At 42.1% G+C, this 23,997-nt stretch overlaps 3 protein-coding genes across 3 annotated transcripts in view; 1 reads left to right on the top strand and 2 right to left on the bottom strand.

Annotated features, from left to right (window-relative positions):
• LOC138983634 (nuclear cap-binding protein subunit 2-like) overlaps positions 1 to 4,010 on the top strand; it is a 4,914-nt gene extending 904 nt beyond the window's left edge. Inside the window, exon 2 of the mRNA XM_070356916.1 lies at positions 1,932 to 4,010. Coding sequence (XP_070213017.1) covers positions 1,932 to 2,124 — 193 coding nt within the window. The 3' untranslated portion in view covers positions 2,125 to 4,010. The remainder of the gene's footprint in view (positions 1 to 1,931) is intronic.
• A 116-nt stretch (positions 4,011 to 4,126) lies between these two features.
• On the bottom strand, positions 4,127 to 15,511 carry LOC138983633 (uncharacterized). The gene is made up of 5 exons (XM_070356915.1): positions 14,670 to 15,511; positions 12,822 to 13,083; positions 11,570 to 11,709; positions 9,197 to 9,401; positions 4,127 to 6,128 (listed from the first exon to the last, which is right to left on the bottom strand). Exons 1-5 carry the CDS (start codon positions 14,701 to 14,703, stop codon positions 5,855 to 5,857), a joined length of 915 nt encoding a protein of 304 aa, XP_070213016.1. The 5' UTR covers positions 14,704 to 15,511; the 3' UTR covers positions 4,127 to 5,854.
• A 1,653-nt stretch (positions 15,512 to 17,164) lies between these two features.
• Positions 17,165 to 23,532, bottom strand: LOC138983632 (uncharacterized). Its single transcript, XM_070356913.1, has 5 exons — positions 23,315 to 23,532; positions 22,795 to 23,038; positions 21,485 to 21,624; positions 19,603 to 19,858; positions 17,165 to 18,702 (listed from the first exon to the last, which is right to left on the bottom strand). The coding sequence occupies exons 1-5, from the start codon at positions 23,349 to 23,351 to the stop codon at positions 18,453 to 18,455; spliced, it is 927 nt and encodes a 308-aa protein (XP_070213014.1). The 5' UTR covers positions 23,352 to 23,532; the 3' UTR covers positions 17,165 to 18,452.
• Positions 23,533 to 23,997: the final 465 nt, after the last annotated feature.

Raw genomic sequence — 23,997 nt, 5'->3', positions numbered from 1 at the left:
GAATGAAGACCCTTTTCACACCTCCCAAAATAGGAGAAAATCAAGTATATGAATTAACTCTTGTTAATGTTAGGCCAAAAAAAAAAAAAATAGGTGTGGTTAACGTAACAGAGCCAAAAAAAATAGGGTAGGAAGGTAGGCAATCACTTTTTTTTCTAATGTGTACAAATTAAACCTACTTGACAGGGAAATAAGTGTGTGACTCCAGCGCTTTCGCTTTCATTGCGTTTTCTGCACTCGGTTTTTTTTGTTTTGACAAATGTAATAAAAAGTTATAGGGTCGGCCCCTAAAAATAGCGTAGGTCGGGTTACCATAACCACACCTATTTTTTTTTTTTTAGGCCTTATGAATAAAAAATCTAAAAAAGCTTAGAAGTCTTAATAATTTAGGGGAGTTCCACTGTCCTACTCCTAATTTCCTATTATTCAATTTATTGCCAACATTGAAGAAAACAAAGAAGACCTACTGCATTTTCTTACCTGAATGGTGCATTGATTAGGGGTTTTGTCTGATTGTTTTAAACCTTAGTGCATGCATTCACATTTAATGTTGTGTACGACTTGTACTAGTGTTGTGTTTGTCGTTGTATGCACCACCATTGTGATTTCTCATGCTTGAGGTAAGAATTTAGCAGTGTTGTTCCATGGCCTCGGTCTTTGGTCATAACGCATACTTTTATTTAATTTATATTATATATATAATATACTAGATGAATACCCGCTTCGCCGGGAAGAAGTCGAGCCGAATACCCGGCTGTGCCGGGGACACGGAAGCCGGCGCACCGCACGAAGGAAGGGAGATAAACGCACAAAACACTGGAGAAGAGTAAAAATAGTATAACGCCTTAACGGGAATATGGATTGAGCGTTGTCGACAGTGACCTTCTAAAAATATCTATATCTATAAATATATAGAGATAGATGACAGTGTATTTTTCGCGTGGCTATAAATTGATTCGACCTTTTCACTTTTACACTAAGGACAACTTACGGGTGCAAGGAAAGCGTTCTGGACAGTGCAGTGACATTCTAAAAATAGTAACATAGTAACGGGAATATGGATTGACGCCACACGAAAGAAGGGAGATAAACGCTGAAAACACTGGAGAAGATAAGGAAGAGTTACTGGGAATAGATCCAGAGAAAAACCAAAATCGGTTCAGCGCTGCGCGCTGAGAGCACGTGTTGAAATATCTCATCGATGAGGTTGTGTCCGGGGTGTAGCTGAATACGGACTCCAAATTTGAAAAAGATCCACCGAGAACTTTGGCCGTGCATCGCGGACACACACACACACAGAGACAGACAGACACAAGTCGTATATAAAGATATAGATATAACATTATTCTGATCAATAGCCGCTTGTCCGTCCAACAGGTCCCTTTGTGTACACTACATTGGGGTGTGCACGTTAAAGATCCCACGATTGAAAAAGGGGTCTTTCCTGGCAAAATTGTATAGGCATAGATAAAAATGTCCACCAAAATACCCGTGTGACTTGGAATAATAGGCCGTGAAAAGTAGGATTTGCGCCGAAATGGCTGCGATCTGCTGGGCGATGTGAATGCGTGATGTATTGTGTAAAAAAAAAATCCATCTCACACGGCATAAATAAATCCCTGCGCCTTGAATATGTGCGCGATATAAATTGCATAAAATTAAAATAAAAAATAAAAAAATAAATAAATCCCTGCGCTTAGATTTACCCACGGAATACGCCCGATATAAGCCTCATATTGATTGATTGATTAACATGTAAACTGTCTTCTGACCATCCATTTTCCTACCAAGCAAACAAAGCAGGACACTTGGACCTATATTTTATTTCATATCCAGGTCCAACTGACCTCTTGTCCTCTGAGGCTGGGAACAACACTGATAAAGAAAATGTGATTTGATTTGTTCTGATCGGCCTTAGTTTTGTTGTGCAGATACATCAATGGCACCCGCCTGGACGACAGGATAGTGCGGACAGACTGGGATGCTGGCTTCAAGGAAGGGAGGCAATTCGGTCGAGGAAAAAGCGGAGGCCAGGTTCGAGACGAGTATCGCACAGACTATGATGAAGGGCGCGGCGGTTATGGAAAGCTTGTGGCGGTGAAAATTACTCGTCGAGATCAGTAGACACTTTTGGTCCACCAGTTCAGAGGACTCCCAAGATGAATATTGCACAGGCTGTGAGAAGGGCACAGAGGTTATACAATGAAAGGCTTTGTGGTGAAGGTGAAAATTCATCAGCGAGATCAGTAAGACACTTTCAGAGGACTGTGGTCTTTTGGACATGTATGACTTTCGTCAGTGTTAGAACTGTGTCCCTCACTGAAGCTGGGGTTGCCTGTGTCACTTCACTGAAGCTGAACACTGGACCTGGCAGATAGGCAAATGAGTGATTTACAACTGTGGTATTTGTTTTCATTCTGACTACTTTTTATCAAAAGAACATCATTTTACTTTTAGTTAAAGGCACAGTACGCCTCCCGTAAACCATCACATATACTGTCAGACTTTAACACACAGTACAAACACCCTTTCGTTTAAACATTCACCGCTTGAAAATATCCTAGGTGCCCTACGCAAAGAGCGAGCAATTTTCAAATAATTGATTATTTTGATTGTCTGATCGCCACTAGACCTAACTTTTAAAATGTAGATAATAAATTGACAGCTTGTTACACAAACATTCTTAAATCATCAAAGAATTCTTTTTTCATCAAGACAAGATCAGTACAATTTGAAGTTTTGAAAGTTTGAAAAAAGAAAAGCCCGGAAGCAGGGTCACGCAAGGCCGTGGTTATAGTAGCAGACGACGGTTATGCCTATCTCCAGTTCCTCTTAACAGTCAAAAGCCATAGCTAGAGTTCGTGTGAATCGCAGCCGTTTGTTGCGTTTAGATTCCGAGGTACACAATAACGTGCTATTGCAGATAAGCTTACATTACAGCGAGTTGCATTGAAATCACAAACTGACGACTACATTGTGAAAAAAAGAAAACTGGATCACACATGCAGGTTCACGATGGCTCAGGGGAAAGATAAAACACGCAAAAATAAATTCTTTGAAAATTGCTCGCTCTTTACGGAGGGCACCTAGGATGTTCTCAAGCGGTGAGTGTTTAAATGAAAGGGTGTTTGTACTGTGTGTAAAAGCCTGACAGTATCTGTGATGGTTTACAGGAGGCTTACTGTGCCTTTAAATTCCTTGAGTTTTTTGTTGACCTCCAAAGGGTATAGGGAGTTTTGAAGTAAAGACATGGACACTGAGAGCTTACAAGCATTAACACTTTCTAAAGTTGTGATTAACTGATGGTTGCTGTGTATCCACAGTTGTATGCGATCGCTTCTTCTTCAACTTTCGATATGATCACAGTATATAGATCGAATTTAGTTCAATTTCATTCTCTGATAGTTAATGTTTCGTGAACTAGAATCCCAGATATTGTTTAACATGTACATGCGTTATTGTAATGTTTTATCTGTCCATTTTCATTAACAATTAACATTCAAGACAAAATTCAAAGTCAATGAGAAAATTGCAGTCCTTGTTTTACTTCCAGTGCAAATAAATAACAAACAAAAACCTACTGTGTGAATTCCCAGTCTTTTTTAAAATACAACTTAATGCCTAATGGTCTAAATACATGTACAGTAGTACATAATTGGACAGCTGCAACATCTTTGTATCCATACCATTGTTTGAGACATGCAGTGATGAAACCGTTGCAGAGCAGTTTTGAATTGTAAATGTTTGCTTGTTTGAGTTGTTGGCTTCTAATGTCATTGGCAATGGTTATTATTTTGATATTAATGTATTTTCTTTAAAAGTTGGAGAGTGGGAAATGAAAAGGAAAGCTTTAACAAAGTGCAGATGTTTGTGGGAATACTTTACAAACACATGTGCACGCACACACACACACACACACACACACACACACACACACACACACACACACACACACACACACACACACACACACACACACACACACACACACACACACACACACATTCAAATACATGTAATTCATGAAGAAAGCTTGAATTATGAATATTAGTAAATTGCAATCTGAATCGTTTTCATGGTGGGTTTTTATTTTTCAATTTTTTTAATGTTTTATCTTTGTTTTAATGTCTTTTTTTCTCTCCATAATCATAGTCTTGATTATATAGCTGTGTCTTTTGGATTGTTTTGTTTTCATCTCTTACATGCATGTATGTATCAACATCATCACCTCAATATGAGTACATGAAACTACAGCATCATAATTGGTAAATATGTCACTATTTTCAGAAACTGAAAGAGATGATTTAAAACACATATGACTGTTATGTCTTAAAACAAAACTGAGACAGAGAGAGACGGTGTGTGTGTGTGTGTGTGTGTCACAGTGGTGCTAGTGCACCTGCTGGTAAATGTACCCCAACAATTACTACATGTAGAACATAAAACAGGTTGTACAATTGCAAATCGTTTTTGTGTTTATTTGAAACAGATTCTGAGTAAATGTCTGAACTTTTTTAAGCCATCCTTTTACCCACTCATTGCATTAGAAGATCTTAGAATTTTAACTGTCCCACTGAACAGTAGAACCCCTATTTTAACATCACCACGCTTCCTGGGTCATGGACGACCCAGAACCTTACAAAAGTGTCTATCTCTGAAACAATTAGGAGGTTTTGATTTAAGACTTGATGTAATCCTCAAACACCTTAGGACCCTCCCATCAACCACTTTCTGAAGGATTATCTTTGTAAATAAACAATGACGCCCACGACCAACATGGAATTAAAGTAGGATTTTATGATGTTTAATCCTATTCGGATGCATATATGCGATGGCGTATGTCATGTACTTCCCAATTTAATATTAATCTGCAAAGAGGCGGTATAAAGAGTCTATCCCTGTTCTGATGGTGTGCTGTTCTGTTGAGTCCTTCTTTTAAAGTATGGGTCATACATGACTCATATCTTCTATCAGGACTGTGTAGTCCAAAGCGTGATCCGGTGAAATGTAAAAAAAAACATACAACACCCTAACCCCTCTCACTCACACACACCTCACAACCCCTTGTCCCCCTCCCATTCCCAAAACTCTTTGTTCAACCCTTTTAGTACCTTGTTTTTGCAGATTTTTGAAATTTATTTGAAAACTCGCTCTCTTTTCAGACTTAATCAGATCAGATTTCAAGAGGTTTTTCGCGTTTTAGAATTGTACAATATACCAATAAGGACACCTGTAGTCCCTCTGTCTATTCTTTTCTTCTGCGTTCGTGGGCTGAAACTCCCATGTACACTCGTGTGTTTTTTGCACGAGTGGACTTTTACGTGTATGACAGTTTTTTACCCCGCCATTTAGGAAGCCATACGCCGTTTTCGGAGGAAGCATGCTGGGTATTTTCGTGTTTCTATAACCCACCGAACTCTGACATGGATTACAGGATCTTTTTCGTGCGCACTTGGTCTTGTGCTTGCGTGTACACACGGGGGTGTTCGGACACTGAGGAGAGTCTGCACACAAAGTTGACTCTGAGAAATAAATCTCTCGCCGAACGTGGGGACGAACTCATGCTGACAGCGGCCAACTGGATACAAATCCAGCGCGCTACCGACTGAGCTACATCCCCCGCCCGTCCCTCTGTCTATTATCTTGGCCAAAATATACCTGTAATGTACGGACACTTGAAGACCTGCACACATTTGAGAAAGCAGGTATTTGAAACAAGGAAGTCTTAAAGTTGGGTTAAATTTACAGAGGTTATGAACAGAATATCTGAGAAAACAGGGTCTTAAACGATGTGGGGAGGGGGGGGGGTGGGGTCTTAAAAGAGGGTTCCACTGTATGACAATCACTGCCAATGCTACCAAGTGGCCATCTTTAGAGCTGCCAGAGCGGGGAGAACAAACGCCATCAAGACACGTGGCGTAGAGTGCGAAGCTGCTCCACAGTGGTTGACAAGGCAATCGGAGGTCTGCTTGCTCTTCTGACCCTCAGCCTCCACGTCCCATTGGTCCATGCTGGCGCTACAGTTGGGGGTCATCATGGACCTCATGAACTCCGACATGACCTGCGCGGTAGGGCCGTGGCACGATTCCAGAGACTCCTTCAAGCACAGCGTCATGCGGTAGTGAAAGCTGGGGAGAGAAAAAGTGCAGGGTAAATTATAATACAGTGGAACCCTGGACAATGATCACCCAAAGGACTGACCAAAAGTAGTTGTTGCAATGGAAAGGTGAATTGTACAGGAAAAACTCGTTGGGATATGGGAGCTGATTGCCAGTGCAGGTTTAACTGTACCTTCAGATTTAGAGTAGTCTGTAAGGTACATTAGAACAGTTTTAAGGGAACTCTAGCACTGGAACTAAAAGATTCAAGCTATATTTAAAAAGAAAAGGAAGTTGCTCTATGGATTGTGTTGAAATTTAATCTTGGAGACTGTTGACAGACAGTTCTCTTTTATTTTTATTTTTAAATATTTTTTTGAAAGGATTTGGAGTTTCTTGGTGAAAGAATATACCGTTAACACTAACTAATCTTCATTATTCACCCCTCTGCTTCTTTACCTCTGTAAACTTGTAGGGGTAGTTATTTTTCGATAATGACCCAGCAACCAAACAAATAACGACCCAGCAACAGCCTGAATCCTCGATAGTGCAATGGGTTGAGAAGTTGTTCTGTTTCGGTACTACTTTTTGCGACTGAAAAGTTCCGAACGCTCTAACGTACGAAGTATACATCTCTGGAGCAAACAATACAAACATACCGCATTTAAATTAACAACTACAGGCCTGAACACATGAATCTTCATATAAAATCCATGAGTTCGGTTGTTTTCTGAATCTAGATTTGCCGTGCTCAAACGTTCATCACAAGCAATTTCCCGCAAGGCAAGTAACTCATACTTTGTCTAGCGACAAGAGTAGTTCCCCTTCTTTTCACTCAGTTTCTTCGACAACAGACTGCAATCCGACGGTCAGTTTTCAACAATATTTCATTTAATAAACAGATCACACGCAACCAAATGCACACATCTCATCAATTCAAACAACATAAAGCGGTTTCATACACTATTTTCCCCAGAAAACTGAACTTCATACAGTTTTTAACGTTGGAACACGGGTGCAAAAGTTCGTCTGCTAGTCCCATTTGACGAAAGAACATTATCCTAAGCGATACCAAAACATATACAGAACACACAATATCTGCCTTTGCCGCCACAGCAGAATAACAGCATATCTGTGTACTTGATTTTAGTCCAAAATAGGAAAACTGACAAGAAGTGTTAACAGAATGGAATGATTTGCACGGAACTATACAACCGCGCATTAATCGATCGCCTGCGCAGGTTGACTGGTTGAGTGAATAGGATTCGATCAAACTTTCGCAAAAAACCTCCTCTTTTCTTTGAATAACTGAAGAAAGGAAGAATAAAGAGGTTACACACCTCGTCTCAGTGATTATAAAAAATAATGGTCTCAGTTCGCGGTCATGAAAAAGCTCGCTAAAGCTCGCATTTTTCATGATCCGCTAACTTCGACCATTATTTTTAATAATCACTGAGACTCTGCGTGTAACCTCTACGTATTTGTGCTGAGTATTTAATGCTAATCCTGTATGACATGTTTTTTAGGTTTTTTTTAGGCATTTGACCTAAGACTAGTATAGGTTTTACGTAAACCAGATTATCAAAAGGATTACATCTTTCAGAAGAGAAACAAAGTGAAACTTATTTCTAGACTGATAAACCCAAAGTCCTATTAACAACAACAGAAAGATTCCTTCAGCTTATATTAAACGATATTTTATTTTTCCAGAAAAAAGAAGTTTCTGAGAAAGCAGAACAAAATTCTGTTTAAGCTTTGCTCAAACATAATAGTTTTTGGAAGGGGAAATGTTCAACTTGTATAGGTGAAGTTTGCTACTCTTCTTCTTCTTCTTCGTTCATGGGCTGAAACTCCCACGTTCTCTCATGTTTTTGCATGAGTGGGTTTTTACATGTATGACTGTTTTTGCCCCGCCATTCAGGCAGCATACACCAATTTCGGGGGAAGCATGCTGGGTATTTTTGTGTTTCTATAACCCACCGAACTCTGACATGGATTACAGGATCATTTCCGTGCGCACTTGGTCTTGTGCTTGCGTGTACACACAAAGGAGGATAAGGCACTAGCAGGTCTGCATATAAGTTGACCTGGGAGATGGGAAAAATCTCCACCCTTAACCCACCAGGCGGCCACGGCCGGGATTCGAACTCACGACCTTCTGATTAAGAGGCCAACGTCTTACCACCCTGCCACCCTGGCCCGTCCTTTGCTACTCAATGATTGATTGCTTTTCTTGGATTTTATTTTAATTTCAATATTGAGCCGGGTTATTTTTGTTTTGTGTGTGCGCGCAACATGGGATAAAGGGAAGTAAACCGTGTGCGAATTGTGTACATTGAGTGGTAGGAGTTGTTTCCCTTAGCTCACACTTGCCTTGATAGTAGTTGAATAAAAATGATCATGACGGCGTAAAAATGGAATCGGTGATTTGGCGATGGGCGAGCAAACCACTAAGGCAAGTATTTTTCATCGATGGAAAAAAAGACAGTCCCGGGAGTTCGAGAATAAATACACGACTTGTGTGCTTGGGAATCACATGGAGCCTTCAATGATCATGAAGTAAACATTAAACAGTTTCTGAGCTATGTAGGCTACATCCATTTTTGTGAGGATCTAGGTCATAATCGATCCAGGAAGCACAGTGATGGTTAGTGAAACCATAGACCTATATCTAAATATAGGTCCCTGGTGAAACACGCCTTCTCGTGGCAACAGTTCGGCTCACCATTTCAGATCTGGCAAGGAGGCTTTGTGAATAAGAACCCCCCTCAACTGTGTCACGGGACTCCTACCCGAAAAGAACAGCCTGGGTGGTCTTTGTGCACAGTGGTATTTGTTTAATAAATTTATTTTGCTAAAGCAACTAGTGTTTTTAGTTTCTTTTTAAAGAAATTAATTCACACACAAAATCCAGCTCGCCACAGTAAGCAGCCAGGGTGCTGATGTTTTAACTTTTTATTTTTTTTAATATTTGTCTAAGTGGAGGGGTGGTCTTAATGCCTTACCATATCTTAGATGGTGGGCCGACCTGTTTTTAAAGAAAGGGTGTGCCTTAACCATAAGAGGAACAAGGGTGGTGTCAAAAGACTGAGACTTACTAGCAGGACACAATGCCCCAGCTGTCTCCTTTCTTCCGTATCGTGGTCCCGTTGTCTGGCACCTTGGCGGTGGTGGCCGGCTCTGCTGCCTTGCCGGACGTCACAGTCTTGGTCTGGAGAAATCCCTCTTTCATATGTCCAACGACCTGCTCCTTGCACGGGTGGAAGGCCTTCCAGTGATCGTGTAGGCACACCGAGTCAATTTCTGCAACAACGATAAGACCAGATTTTGTTTATTTTTTATTCACGAGGGTAAAGATGTCAGCAACTGCTGCCTGTTTCTCTTTATTTCACATTCAGCCCTCAGTTCCTCGAGATAGAAAACTCCAAGACAACGCGTGATGAAAACTTGAAGCTTTTGTTTTCTGTTGTCAGATAGGGAGAAAGGGAGCATGTATGAAGTCAAGAGAAAAAAAATATGGTCACACACACACACACACACACACGGTGATGCGGTTACTACCATGCCGCGGCGTCATATTGTTACACACACGGTGATGCGGTTACTACCATGCCGCGGCGTCATATTGTTACACACATGGTGATGCGGTTACTACCAGGCCGCGGCGTCATATTGTTACACACACGGTGATGCGGTTACTACCAGGCCGCGGCGTCATATTGTTACACACACGGGGATGCGGTTACTACCAGGCCGCGGCGTCATATTGTTACACACACGGTGATGCGGTTACTACCATGCCGCGGCGTCATATTGTTACACACACGGTGATGCGGTTACTACCAGGCCGCGGCGTCATATTGTTACACACACGGTGATGCGGTTACTACCAGGCCGCGGCGTCATATTGTTACACACACGGTGATGCGGTTACTACCAGGCCGCGGCGTCATATTGTTACACACACGGTGATGCGGCTATACTACCAGGCCGCGGCGTCATTTTGTTACACACACGGTGATGCGGTTACTACCAGGCCGCGGCGTCATATTGTTACACACGGTGATGCGGTTACTACCATGCCGCGGCGTCATATTGTTACACACACGGTGATGCGGTTACTACCATGCCGCGGCGTCATATTGTTTCCAACACCGGAGGGAAGCAGTGTTGTGAAGCGCATTCTGATTCACTCACCGGCTATGATGTAATTCATTACCATACTTGTGGAACGGTGCTTTTTCGAACAGATCGTGCCATAACTGCGCGTCGAGATATCACACACACACACACACACACACACACACACACACACACACACACACACACACACACACACATACCGACGCACGCACACTGAAACAAACTTAAAAATAAGAAGAAACAAGTCGCGTAAGGCGAAACTACAACATTTAGTCAAGCTGTCGAACTCACGGGATGAAACTGAATGAACGCACTGTATTTTTTCACCAAGACAGTACAGCTTCGTCAATCCCCGCGTGAAGGAAATCGCTCACCTTCCACGTGCAAAACGTAGTGATATTGACACGCCAGATTAGCGCGGTAGCGTATTGTGCAAAGCAAGAAAGCGCGCTTTTCTGTATTCTTGTTAACTTTCTCAGCTTGTTTTGAATACAACCTATCATATCTATATGTTTTTGGAATCAGGAAATGATCACAAATATTAAGATGACATCATTTTTGGATCGATTTCTGAAATTTTAATCGTAAGACTAATTAATCTATTTTCGTTAATTGTGATCACATTTTAAGAGTAAACATGACATAATATGTATTTATTTTTAGATTCAGAATGTGATGAAGAATACGATGCAATCAATTTTAAATCTGTTTGCAAAAAATCGATTTTAATGACAACTTTAATGAGCAAACTCATTAATTACATTTTAAGCCTCCAAGCTGAAATGCAATACCAAAGTCCGAGCTTTGTCGAAGATTACTTGACCAAAATTTCAACCAATTTGGTTGAAAAATGAGAGTGTGACAGTGCCGCCTCAACTTTCACGAAAATCCGGATATGACGTCATCAAAGACATTTATCAAAAAAACAAAAACGTCTGGGGATATCATACCCAGGAACTCTCATGTAAAATTTCATAAAGATCGGTCCAGTAGTTTACTCTGAATCGCTCTATACACACACACACACACACACACACACACACACATACACACATACACCACGACCCTCGTCTCGATTCCCCCCCCCCCCCCTCTACGTTAAAACATTTAGTCAAAACTTGACTAAATGTAAAAAAAGCCCGAACTGAGCACCAAAAGAAATCAGCACGAATATTCAAACAAAATGCGAGTGTTCAAACAAAGTTGGTAGCCTCAATGGATCATTCTTAGTATAAAGACAACAAAACACACACACACATATACACACCGGTACACACACACACCCACACACACACAAACACCCCCCCCCCCCCCCCCCCCCAACCTACCGTCTATTCTGGAGCATACAAAGTTAAAACCTTTGGCGGCTGAACCGTACTTGCGACCCGCCTGGGAAGACAGGAAGGGACATTTGCGTTTCACGGATTCCTCCATGCATTCCAGCCCCTTCATAAATGTGTCGTTGTATCTGAAAAGAATATAATAAAACCACCGAAATAAAATCTTGGCCGTAGCAGGTTATCATTAATTTCAAACTTTGTCACTGAGTATGACTTCCAAGGCCTAGTTTTTGCTCCGAATGGCACTCTATTAAATTCGGATTATTTTCTTTCAAAGACAAATTTATACATTCAAAGCTGTAGTGTGAGCACAGAGCTGTGATATCTCTTATACAATTTGTCCAACGTCATTGTCCTTTTAGTTCCAACCGAAATCTTTTGCATGTGTTTGCTCGCGACCCCATTGTCACAAAAGACTTGAAAGGCACTTGGGTCATACATCGTTATTACCGATGCAATGTTAGTGTCCACTTGCTAAATAATATCCCCAATCTTTAGAAACCCCCGCGGGTTAGGGGGAAGAATTTACCCGATGCTCCCCAGCATGTCGTAAGAGGCGACTAACGGATTCTGTTTCTCCTTTTACCCTTGTTAAGTGTTTCTTGTATAGAATATAGTCAATTTTTGAAAGATTTTAGTCAAGCAGTATGTAAGAAAATGTTAAGTCCTTTGTACTGGAAACTTGCATTCTCCCAGTAAGGTAATAATTATATTGTAAAACGTTGCAAGCCCCTGGAGCAAATGTTTGATAAGTGCTTTTGTGAACAAGAAACAATTGACAAGTGGCTCTATCCCATCTCCCCCCTTTCCCCGTCGCGATATAACCTTCGTGGTTGAAAACGACGTTAAACACCAAATAAAGAAAAACAAATAAAGAAAGAAAGAAATCTTTAGAAATAGTATACATCATATTTATTGTTATTACATTCCTGGCCAGATCAGAGACAGTGAGCAGACGTGTTTTGGCAGGGAGGACTGGGAGGGAGGACTGCGCCCTTAACATGACACAAACATTCTTACTGGCAGGGAGGACTGCGCCCTTAACGTGACACAAACATTCTTATTGGCAGGGAGGACTGCGCCCTTAACGTGACACAAACATTCTTACTGGCAGGGAGGACTGCGCCCTTAACGTGACACAAACATTCTTACTGGCAGGGAGGACTGCGCCCTTAACGTGACACAAACATTCTTACTGGCAGGGAGGACTGCGCCCTTAACGTGACACAAACATTCTTACTGGCAGAGATACTTGGGGTTCTCTTCAACCCTGCTGACGACGAAGTCTACGTCATCAAAGTCCTCCACGCCGTTGATGACGTAACTGTCTTCATCGGCGCTTGGCAGCAGCATCGACATCATGGTTGACGATATGTGCGCGGCGTTGGGCAGGTCCGCGAAGCATGCAGCCTTGGTGACGTTGTCGGGGAAGCACCGGGACTTGATATGTTTGAATATCGCCGACTTCCTGAGCTCGTCTGCCGCGGAGGGTAGAACCAGCGCTTAAAGGGGGCAGCAGGAGAGATTCAGTGATTAATCTGTATTACTTCAAGTACAGAGGTTTAAGCACAATAAGCTTTTCTACAACATAAAACAACCTAAAAACTTTCGTTAAAACACACACAACAAGAGGCGAAGCCTTCAAGGCTCACGTAAGAAATAGACAAACAGTAACACAAACTCAATCACTCCGTCACACATACACACCCACACACACAGTAAGCTTAGTAGGTGACACTGTGCAAGAAAGAGAGACACTAGATCTAGATCTGTCTGTCTGCATGTAGCCTACTTACAGGGACACGACTGCCAAATAGTCTCGGCCCGCTCAAAATAACAATGACCGAGACCACACACACCACGCGAGAGAGAAAGACTACAGGGAGGCATGCCGTCATGATGCATTAATTGACGTCAAACACTTTTGACCGTGACGTAATCTTATGCGAGCTTTATCCATAGTCTTGGATAACCACTCACACATAGACTCGGAAATGTTAAAGTTTCTACCACAGACATACACACACACACGCACACACACACGCACAAACGCACAGACAGACAAAGTTACGATCGCATAGGCTACACGTACTTCGTGAGCCAAAAACTACCGGCTATGTATGGCTTGAACACTGGATTTCCCTTTTTTGAGCCATGTGACGTCAAAGGCCGACTCAAACTCATATTTAGGCGGCTGGCAAAGAGTACAAAATAGTTCAAAATAGTTTGTGTGCGTTCAATCGTAAACTTGACATTAAAAAAATGAATTTCTAACTAAAATGGATGGATACTTAAGTGGTTTTAAAAAAGTATTATTTTGGATTATTTAAAAAAAAAACACCTTTTATTTAGACCTAAATATAACATTTGGCACATATCTCAACTGTCCTTGTTCACCTCGACCGCTAGCACGATCTCGGAGAACACGGACCGTCTTGATCTGTGTCAAATGTCATATTTTGATCAACAATAGAAATAATGTGTATTAACTTCAATTTTACCATTTACACACAAAACTACACACACACACACACACACACACACACACACACACACACACACACACACACACACACACACACACACACACACACACACATAATATATTACAATCAACACGAAAGTAGATCTAAGCTTGAATGTAAATTTTAGCTTTTAAATATTTGCTTTGCGATTCGTAACTGAAATAACCATGGTATTGTGTTGCTTAGTAATTGATGCATGAATTGGCGTCTCGCAGAATTACACGCCCCTGAGGAAGGCCTGGCAACAGGTCGAAAATCAGTTCGGGCTGCCACTTGCCATTCTCTGTTTGGCTTTTCTTTTCCTTGATTTCATTTCATTTATATATACAATTATATATTGGTCTGTGAACCTTTAAGAAGGCCTGCGGGCCAAACATTTGGAATCAAACGATGAAAACAACAACAATAACGACGACAACAATAACGACGACAACAACAACAACTTGTGACAACAACAACGACGACGACAACAACAAGAACTAACACAACAACAACAACAACAACAACAACAAAAACAACGATTTGTTTGTGTGAATGAAGGTGCAACGTCACGGTCTACATACCAGCAAAAGCAGCTAGGAAGATCATCCGATACATAGTTCTTGATCCTCCCTCTGTCTTTCAAAACCAACAATACAAAGCCCCCCTTCTGTCTTCACAATAGCTGTAGCGCCCTGAAAATGTAAGCTATGTCAAAATCCCTCTTCAGTCTACTCTTCTAATGATATGGCCCTTATTATGACGGAGTCATGTCATTGTTGTTTGGAGTAACTGTATTGTCCGGATGCCAAACCCCGTGAGCAACCGATACGTCTAATGATAGTGGACGCATTGCCAGGGTGTTGTTTAGAACCTTTTAACACCGACAACAGCTCACTCTTCTTGTAAGTCAATATCTGTTACGTAGTTTTGACTGTAATTTGGTTCCGTCACATGCTTTTGCTCCGATCTTATTACATTTGTGTGTGTGTGACAGAGTCTCAAGCTATATTGAAACCTGAACTTTAAGACAATCCGTGAAAAGACTTCATCTGTTTTAAGACCCTGTTTCCCAAGACTTTGTCTTCATATGCAGTCTGTATCTCTAATTTAAGACTCATTCCATTATAAGACCTGTACGTTTCTCAGACTTGTGTAAGTCTTAAAACAGGGGTGTCACTGTACTTTGAGCGGGTTTCGGTGTGCAGACGAACACACAAAACCAAAACAAGGTTATTGCTCGGAGTACCTATAGGACATGTGTCTTAAAGTCACACTCCTTCTCGTAAAATATGTTGGGCTCACCACCTCAGAGCAGGCCGGGCTTTGAACGGAATAAGACCATCCATCTACCTGATCACATACCAACTATAACAGTCTGGAGGCCTACGGCTGTGCAGAGTTGGACATTTTTGATGAATTTTGAAACATTAATTCATCAACATATTCCAACTCACCACAGCAAGCACTCAGGGTGTTGAGTTTGAGTATGGGTAGAAGTGGAGCCATGGTCTTATCCCACAACAAAGCGCGCGGTCAGGTCTCAAGGGTGAGCCAATAGAGCTTGACTTCAAGCGAAGGAGTGTGACTTTAATGTGGCACTTAAATCATGGGTGGGAGCCGAAAATATTGCCAGGGCTGAACATTTTGGAAGGCCGGGGTCCAGGGGCCGCCAAGGCTCCGGCGGGGTGCAGTGGCAGCGCCCTTGCTGGGGGGGGGGGGGGGGTTAGAGGGGCAGCGCCCCCCAGCCGAAAATGAATTTTAGCATTTTAGGGAGGGTTTAGGTGGCCTCTCCTGACTTTAAATTTTAGAACAAACAAGCTTTTTGGAGATGCATAATATATACATCTTGTAAACTTGAAAGTTTTTGTAACTGACCAGCTGAAAATTCATTTTAGCATTTCATGAGGGGGCTATTTGAGCCTCTGCTGGCTTTAAAACTGATAACAGCAAACAAACAACAACAAATGGGGGGGGGGGGGGGGAATGCACAAAATCAAGAACCTCCATACTTGAAGATGTTTGGTTGTATCACTCTTGTTACGGGGTCTACAAAAGCAAGTGGTAAACACATTTCAAGAGGTTTTTTTTAGAAGCCCCTATACAGTCAAGGAAAAAACATTGCCTGGCCTGTCTAAAAAAAAACTCCGCGTGAGGGATTTTGCAGCAAGCGAGAGTGAAGATAAAGAGGGAAATATTTTCTCTGCGCCCGAGCCAGCAAGCAGGATGTCTCAGGACTATATATATAAGCTTATTTAAACAAAATCTTAAAATTGGAGATGCACAAAAGTTTAAAAAATCTTGTTAACTTGAACGTATTTGTAACTAACCAGCTGAAAGTGAATTTTTAGCAATTCACGAGTTGCTATTTGAGCCTCTCCTGGCTTTAACAGCACACTTTTTTTTCTTTTTTTTTTGTGCTCGGTAATACATGAAAATCGACCCTCGGGAAAATATGCAAGATATTCAGGACGAGGTGTGTAAGCTATTTATCCCATTACTCCGACGTTTTCATTAAAAACACTTACTTTTTCCACTAAAACCTGCCCGTGCCTGTTTTCAGCTTGCCAAAAGCCTCCGCAGTCGAAATTCATGTCAATGAATTCATGCGCAAAGCTAGTTCCCATTTGTCAGCATAATGGACGGCGTCATTCGACTTGTATGTGGACATTCAGTCATTCATATTGCTTATAAAAAGGTCTGCTATCTGCTTTTACATTTTGAAAGTCATTTTAAAATATCCCGGTGTATATTTGACATCGGCTTTCGTTATACTCAATTCGGCATACCGGGTTTATATTTAATAAATGCATAAACTCTGGCACACTGAGGCATACACATGCGAAAACGAGGAGGTAACTAAGATGAACAAAAAACATCAAACCAACAAACAATGACGCTACTGAGCGTACGACATGCAGTACCACTGGAGTTAATTAAATTGTTTTAAAAAGCAAACGATTTTAGCAGTTTGTATATATTCATGCACATATACACAATTGGTAGCTTGCGTTCACTCATTCTCCAGTCTTTGGGTTTTCGTAAAGGTACATCAAAATAATTAAAGGCGCACACTTGGTGACGTCAAATATTTTATTTTGATTGTGAGAGTACAGGTAACAAATATGAATGCAGAGAACCACGGGCATTGTACTGCTAAAGACGCCGAACAAGCATTGTGCAAAAAAACCTTATTGACGTGGAACAAATACAAATCACGTTTTAAGCAAAAATTGAATTTGTTCTCGTGGTTAGGCGCGCATGTGCGTGGGTATCATTCTGCTGAATAGTTTTATTTGTCGATTAATATGTATGCATATTTATATAGGACGGTGGTCTGTTCAATGTTGTTGAGTCATTATCTGACACTTTGACAAGATTCATTAAACTGAAGAAACGACCGCAGAAACACACGATCAACATTGCGTGTCTCTGTACATTTCTAAAGAAAGAAGTTTCCACTTGTCAAATACAGTATGCATGTGTGTGTGTGTGTGTAAAACTTTAGCAGGTATAGACTGTGTGCGGGCGTGTTTGCTGGTGTAAGGGTAAGTACATGCTCTGCTCTTTTGTCAGTCTTGTCGTACACCTGCATTAGGAGGCTGTGTGTCATGGTTTGCTTTCGCTCTAAACGAGCGATAACGCATTTGGCATCGACAAGTCGTTTTGTGTGTGTGTGTGTGTGTGTGTGTGTGTGTGTGTGTGTGTGTGTGTGTGTGTGTGTGTGTGTGTGTGTGTGTGTGTGTGTGTGTGTGTGTGTGTGTGTGTGTGTGTGTGTGTGTGTGTGTGTGTTTGAAGGTATCAATGTTCTGCAAATCAAAGCTGAAGCACTGAGTCAGCGGCGGTGCGGTTGGTATCTGATTAAGTGACGTATTATTATATATATGGGGAGATTTATATAGCGCTTGACGTTCTCTAAGCGCTTATTTAGATTGTCAAAACTTATTGTAAACTTATTTAGATTGTCAAAATTCAGCACAAGCAACGTACTATACAAACGTTAGACTTTAAAAGGAAGATCTCGGCAACTTATGCCTACGCTAGTGTACAAAGATCATGTGAAAATAAATGTTTACCAGCGGTCCGGTATGATAATCCGCTTCATCAAACTGACGAACACAGAGCGATTGTAAAGCTGGAATTAGTAAATCGCTATTTGAAACTGAAGTCAAGTCGACCTTTAATTTCTTGGATTCGTTTCTCTTCAGGGTCGTTATTTCTTTTTTTTTGTTGCTTTTATGTCTTTGTTCTATTTCTTGGTTTTATCTTCCTCTTTTTTGGTGCGCGTTTTAGTTTCAAAATCATCATCAGGGAAAACGGTCAACGATCGCGAGAATAAGACATTCGTAATATTTGTTTCAGTTAAATCAGACCAGCATATAGATGCAAAGAAACACAGGCAAAAGCCCGAGAGTTCCGGCAACAGACAAGCCGCTTGCAGCGCCACAGTCGGAACCCTGGCAGTTATCTCCCGTCACCTGGGCTGCCCAAGTGTCCATCATGGCTGCACAGGAAGCGGTGGCCATGTTCTTCATCAACTCCGCCATGACATCTGCTGTGCCTCCGGGACACGCCTTCATCGTGGTCTTCACGCACCTCATCATCCTGTACTGGAAACTGCAAACAAGAAGAGCAAATTAAACGCTTCATTCAGCACCTTCGCAGTGAAAGGTCGCAGTGACTGCGACGAGGGCGGAGCAAGGTCTTGAGGAATTATTTTTCACGGCCGTCACAGCTGTGACTTATACATCTGACGGCAACAACAACAAAACAACAACGTACAACACAAAAACACAAACAAATACAACAACCGGGTAAGAATTAATCGTACAATACAAACCAAGTGTGGCTCTAAACCCGAGAAGCCAGGTTTCTAAGTTAAGGTGAACCCGCTGTCACGAACTGAAAACTCTGCCTGAACAATCCTTCTCATTGCGGTCAATGCGCATGCGCTAACATGGGGAGATTAATCAGGTCGTGAACAACCTAACCCTAACCCTTACCCTAATCCTAACCCTAACCCTAACCCATGGTTCGTTCGGTCAAAGGGTCGCATTTTTTAAGTCCAAGATTGGCGCATGCGCATTGACCGCAATGAGAAGGATTGTTCAGCAGAGGTTTCAGTTCGTGACACCGGCCTGAGCTTCTCCTCTTTCCTCTTTCGTATCCCAACAGCCTCCACTCCACCCCCCTCTCTCCATCTCTGCCCGCCTCTCTCTCAATCTGAGTATATGAATTGTCCTCTAACCTTGTAAAATAATGTTCCATCATCATCGACACTGCAATATGATCATTATTATCGGTCATCATAATCATCATCATCATCATCATCATCTCTCTCTCCTCTCTCTCTTCCTCTCGCTTTGTCTCTCTCTCTCTCTCTCTGTCTCTGTCTCTGTCTCTCTCTCTCTCTCTCTCTCTCTCTCTCTCTCTCTCTCTCTCTCTTATGACCCGACTGAGCCAGCCCAACCGCTTTTTGACAGTCAAGTACTGTGAATGAAATACAACCGAACTCACTTGCATATCATTTGTCTCCCTTTGTCACCACCCATCTCCGGCTTGGGTTCCGGTCCAGGACCACCTTCCGCAGGTGGTTCCGATCCTGGCATAGTCTGTGTGGTGGGCGGTGGTGGTGGTGGAGGGGATTGTTTCATGCCCCCGCCACTCCCCCCAGGCTGCATGGAACTCCCATTGTTGCGCATGTCGTCCATCACACGGCGCTTGCACGTCATGGGGACCATCCACTGAGTTCTCATGCACGCCGCGTTCACTTCTGTGTAAACGCAACACAAAACATAATGGTGAGAAATGCAGTCAAACCCCCCTTTTAACAACTTTAACAATCTGAGAAACTCAGGTTTAAAAAAAGTCTCGATTCCCCCCTCTATGTTAAAACATTTAGTCATAACTTGTAAAAAGAGGGCATCTCAAAATGGAGGTCAATTTACAGAGGTTTTGTACAGACAAGCTGAAAAAAGCAAGGTCTTATAAAGGAGGAAGTCTTAAATTGGGAGGGTCTTAAAGGGGGGGGGGGGGGTCCACAGTAGCAGCTGTATACACAACACAGAATGATGAAAACTACGATCACACTGCGAATTCTGCCCACAGTAGCCTACATAATTGAGACACATACCCCTTTACTGACAACTCTGGACACAGTGAGCAATATCGGCACGGTTGGTCTAGTGGTAAGGCGTCCGCCCAGTGATCGGGAGGTCGTGGGTTCGAACCCCGGCCGGGTCATACCTAAGACTTTAAAATTGGCAATCTAGTGGCTGCTCCGCCTGGCGTCTGGCATTATGGGTTTAGTGCTAGGACTGGTTGGTCCGCTGTCAGAATAATGTGACTGGGTGAGACATGAAGCCTGTGCTGCGACTTCTGTCTTGTGTGTGGCGCACGTTATATGTCAAAGCAGCACCGCCCTGATATGGCCCTTCGTGGTCGGCTGGGCGTTAAGCAAACAAACAAACAACAGTGAGCAATTGTTAGAAAGTAAATCTATACGCAAACTCTGGACTCAAGAAGGATTTATTGGTTGAGGAAGCTATCTGCCCATTATAAAGGGGAGTAGGAGGGTTCGGGGATGTGGGTGGCTTTAGCATAATAAACACTAATTAAAATCAAACATGAACTCTGGACAAAGTAAGTCCCTGTGAAAAACACGATTGTACATAGTATGTAATGGTGAAAAATAAAATTACACTTGAATCCTGTCCAAGCCTATTTTTTTGAAAATATATTCACCTTATATTTTCACCTTAAAAGTAGTGGCACAAACCGCAACGTCACATCTTTACTGGGTGATTTAATAGTCTTAAACCCATTTAAATGATTAGGGAGTTGTTTACGCTAAGCTCATGTTCCAGCGCATTTTAACTGAAAGGTATTATGAACAAGCGACTTTCATACTCTTTTTCGATCGAGTTTTTTGTTATCAGCTTTTTTCAAATAAAAGTCGCCTCTTCATTTAACTGCTTCTAAATCTATCTGGCTGCAAGTAACAGGTTCCGCATAGCTGTAAGATAATCTTGTCTATATTTAGAGGGCTTACTATTCCCAATGCTATTAATGTGACTTAAAAGTCCGGGAGGTGTCTGGAAACAGTGTGAGGGTCACCTTAGTCACAGGTTTATAACCCAAACAGTTTTCGCTCTTTTCTAAAACGGTTTTCGCCACTGGATAGAGCATTAAAAAAAACTCTATAGAAAAATCAAAAAATATGAAAATCATGCAAAGGTGACATGCGATCGCGACTCATTCCGTGGTGGAGGGTCACATTTGATCTAGACGTTAACGCTTTTCCTACTCGGCGAACTGAAGTCAAAACTTGTTTCGGGGTGACATAATCGTCTTGTGACTAATCTTGGAACACTTCTGGAATGAGCCAATATACACTTACCATCCACCCTGTTGCAGTATCCATTGAAAGCCCGTACCAGGCGGTCATTGTGAGTCAGCATTTCGTCAGGCATGTCCGGACATTGTGACATCATTGATGACGTCATACAGTCCAGCGCTTTGATTAGGTCGTCTTTGGAACTGAAGCACAAAACAAATCCGTATTTCTTGGGTACATGTATATCCAGACTTTTGTTCTATTGTCTATAACTCTATTTCTTTTCAAGAGCAGTTCACGAATATGTCATGACCTTGTCAAGAAAACATCAATTAAATATAATTTAATGCACAGTCTGGCCGAAAAAGGCATTATTTCTCTTAAAAACGCCTAAAACAAAAGAATGTCAATGATACGCACGTGAAAGAAATGGATGTATGTCTGTCTGTTAAACCTTTCATATACATGGTGAGACGTGTGAACAAAATCACCACACACCAAATGATTATTGTTTCCATTCGCAATCTAGGGCCGATCAAGTAGCAGCAAAGCACTGTGATAATGCTTGTCCTAATGCCTGTCCTAACGCCTGTCCTAACAGCATATCACATACAGGGTGACCCCCAAAAAAGAGTACCCACACAAACTTGAACTCGCCGCATATGAGCATAACTTTCCTGAAAGACATGCTAGAACGCTGAAATTTGGAGCATTTTCTGTGCAAATCATGCAGAGGCTACTTGTGTGTAAATAAATTTTATGAAGATTGCTTTATTTTTGTTCAATTTATGACGTTTATGACGTTTTGTTTGGGTACTCTTTTTTTTGGGTCACCCTGTACTTGCACAAACTCGTGGGTTCTCTCTGAACCACGGCAAAATGTTCCACCGTAACAAGCAAGCAAGCAGGCCGCCAACAAACCAACCAAACAAGCAGATTGTTTTTTAATGTATCCAAGCCGTGTGTGGCCCAATTACAAAATCGGTTGGGTTCATTCATTCTGAACGACCGTGATGGAGTATATTCAACAACAATCAAACCGACCAAAAAGAGATGAATGTGTGTGTGTGTGTGTGTGTGTGTGTGTGTGTGTGTGTGTGTGTGTGTGTGTGTGTGTGTGCGAGTGTGTGTGTGTGTGTGATACGTGTGTGTGTGTGTGATACGTGTGTGTGTGTGTGTGATACGTGTGTGTCTGTGCATGCGTGTGTGCGTGCGTGCGTACGTGCGTGCGTGCGTGCGTGTGTGTGTGTGTGTGCAGTGTGTGTGTGTGTGTGTGTGCGTGTGTGTGCGAGCGTACGTGAGAGCGTGCGTGCGAGCGTGTCTGTCTGTCTCTCTGTCTGTCTGTCTGTGTATCCCACACAAATTTGACCTACTCGCAAAACTTGATGGGTTGTCTTTGCACAGTAGTAACAGAGTATTCAACAAAGGCCACGCCCTCCTCGGTCTCTGTGGCGTAGGAGTCGTTTCCACGTCGGGGTCGCGGCATCATCTTGGCGGCCGGCAGAGACGCAAAGCACTGTGCCACCATCGTGTCGTTAGGCCAACAGTTCTTTTTCATCATCGTTTCCCCACCCTGCATTATCATGTCTCCCTTTGTTGCTGGCAGCATCGCCAAAACTGAATGCGAAAACGAATGATAAATATGAATACATTTAATTGGCATGTCAAACAAACAAACAAACAAACATACTAACAGCACACACACACACACACACACACACACACACACACACACACACACACACACACACACACACACACACACACACACACACACACACACACATCATCATCATCACCACCAACACCACCACCACTACCACAACGACAGCAACCACAAACAACGAAAAACACCCCTACTAATTACGACCAACATTCAGAAAATAAACATACCAGCAGCAGCTGCAAGAAAGATGCCAACACTCTTCATCTTTGACTGTTGCGAACAAATAACCACGACACAGTCAATTGAAACAGCTACTGCTCACGAGACAGACACTGCTTCCACTGTACTGAGGATGTTCTTGAGCAAGGACAACAATCTATGCTGAAAAACAACTTGTAATTGTCACGTTTCTGAATTGTTTGCGTACGTCCTTCGGCCGAAAGTTAAATGACTTGCGTTTCGGCCGAGTGGAAAACTTTATACCCCTAATGATACCCAGAAGACAGTCCCGTGACATCCTGCTTTTATTCTTTAAACCGGATAGGAGGAAACCATGTTGTTTTCTCCTTTAGTCAAGTTTTGACTTAATGTTTTCAGATAGACTAGAAATCGAGACGAGGGTGGTAGTGTGTGTATGTGTTAGTGTGTGTGTTAGTGTGTGTGTTAGTGTGTGTGTTGGTGTTGGTGTGTGTGTGTGTGTGTATATATAAATATATATGTGTGTGTGTGTGTGTGTGTGTGTGTATGTGTGTGTGTGTGTGTGTGTGTGTGTGTGGAGCAATTCCGCGAAAAGCTACCGGATAGATCTTTATGAAATTTCATATGGGAGTTTTTTCAGATAATACCCCGATACCTATTTGATGACGTCATATCCGGCTTTTTGCAAAAGTTAAGGTTGCACTGTGGCGAC

This window comes from Littorina saxatilis, linkage group LG13, assembly GCF_037325665.1.
Source record: "Littorina saxatilis isolate snail1 linkage group LG13, US_GU_Lsax_2.0, whole genome shotgun sequence".
NCBI classification, from domain to species: domain Eukaryota; kingdom Metazoa; phylum Mollusca; class Gastropoda; order Littorinimorpha; family Littorinidae; genus Littorina; species Littorina saxatilis.
Note: the sequence above shows the minus strand (reverse complement) of the source record. Positions and strands in the feature narration are given on the sequence as shown.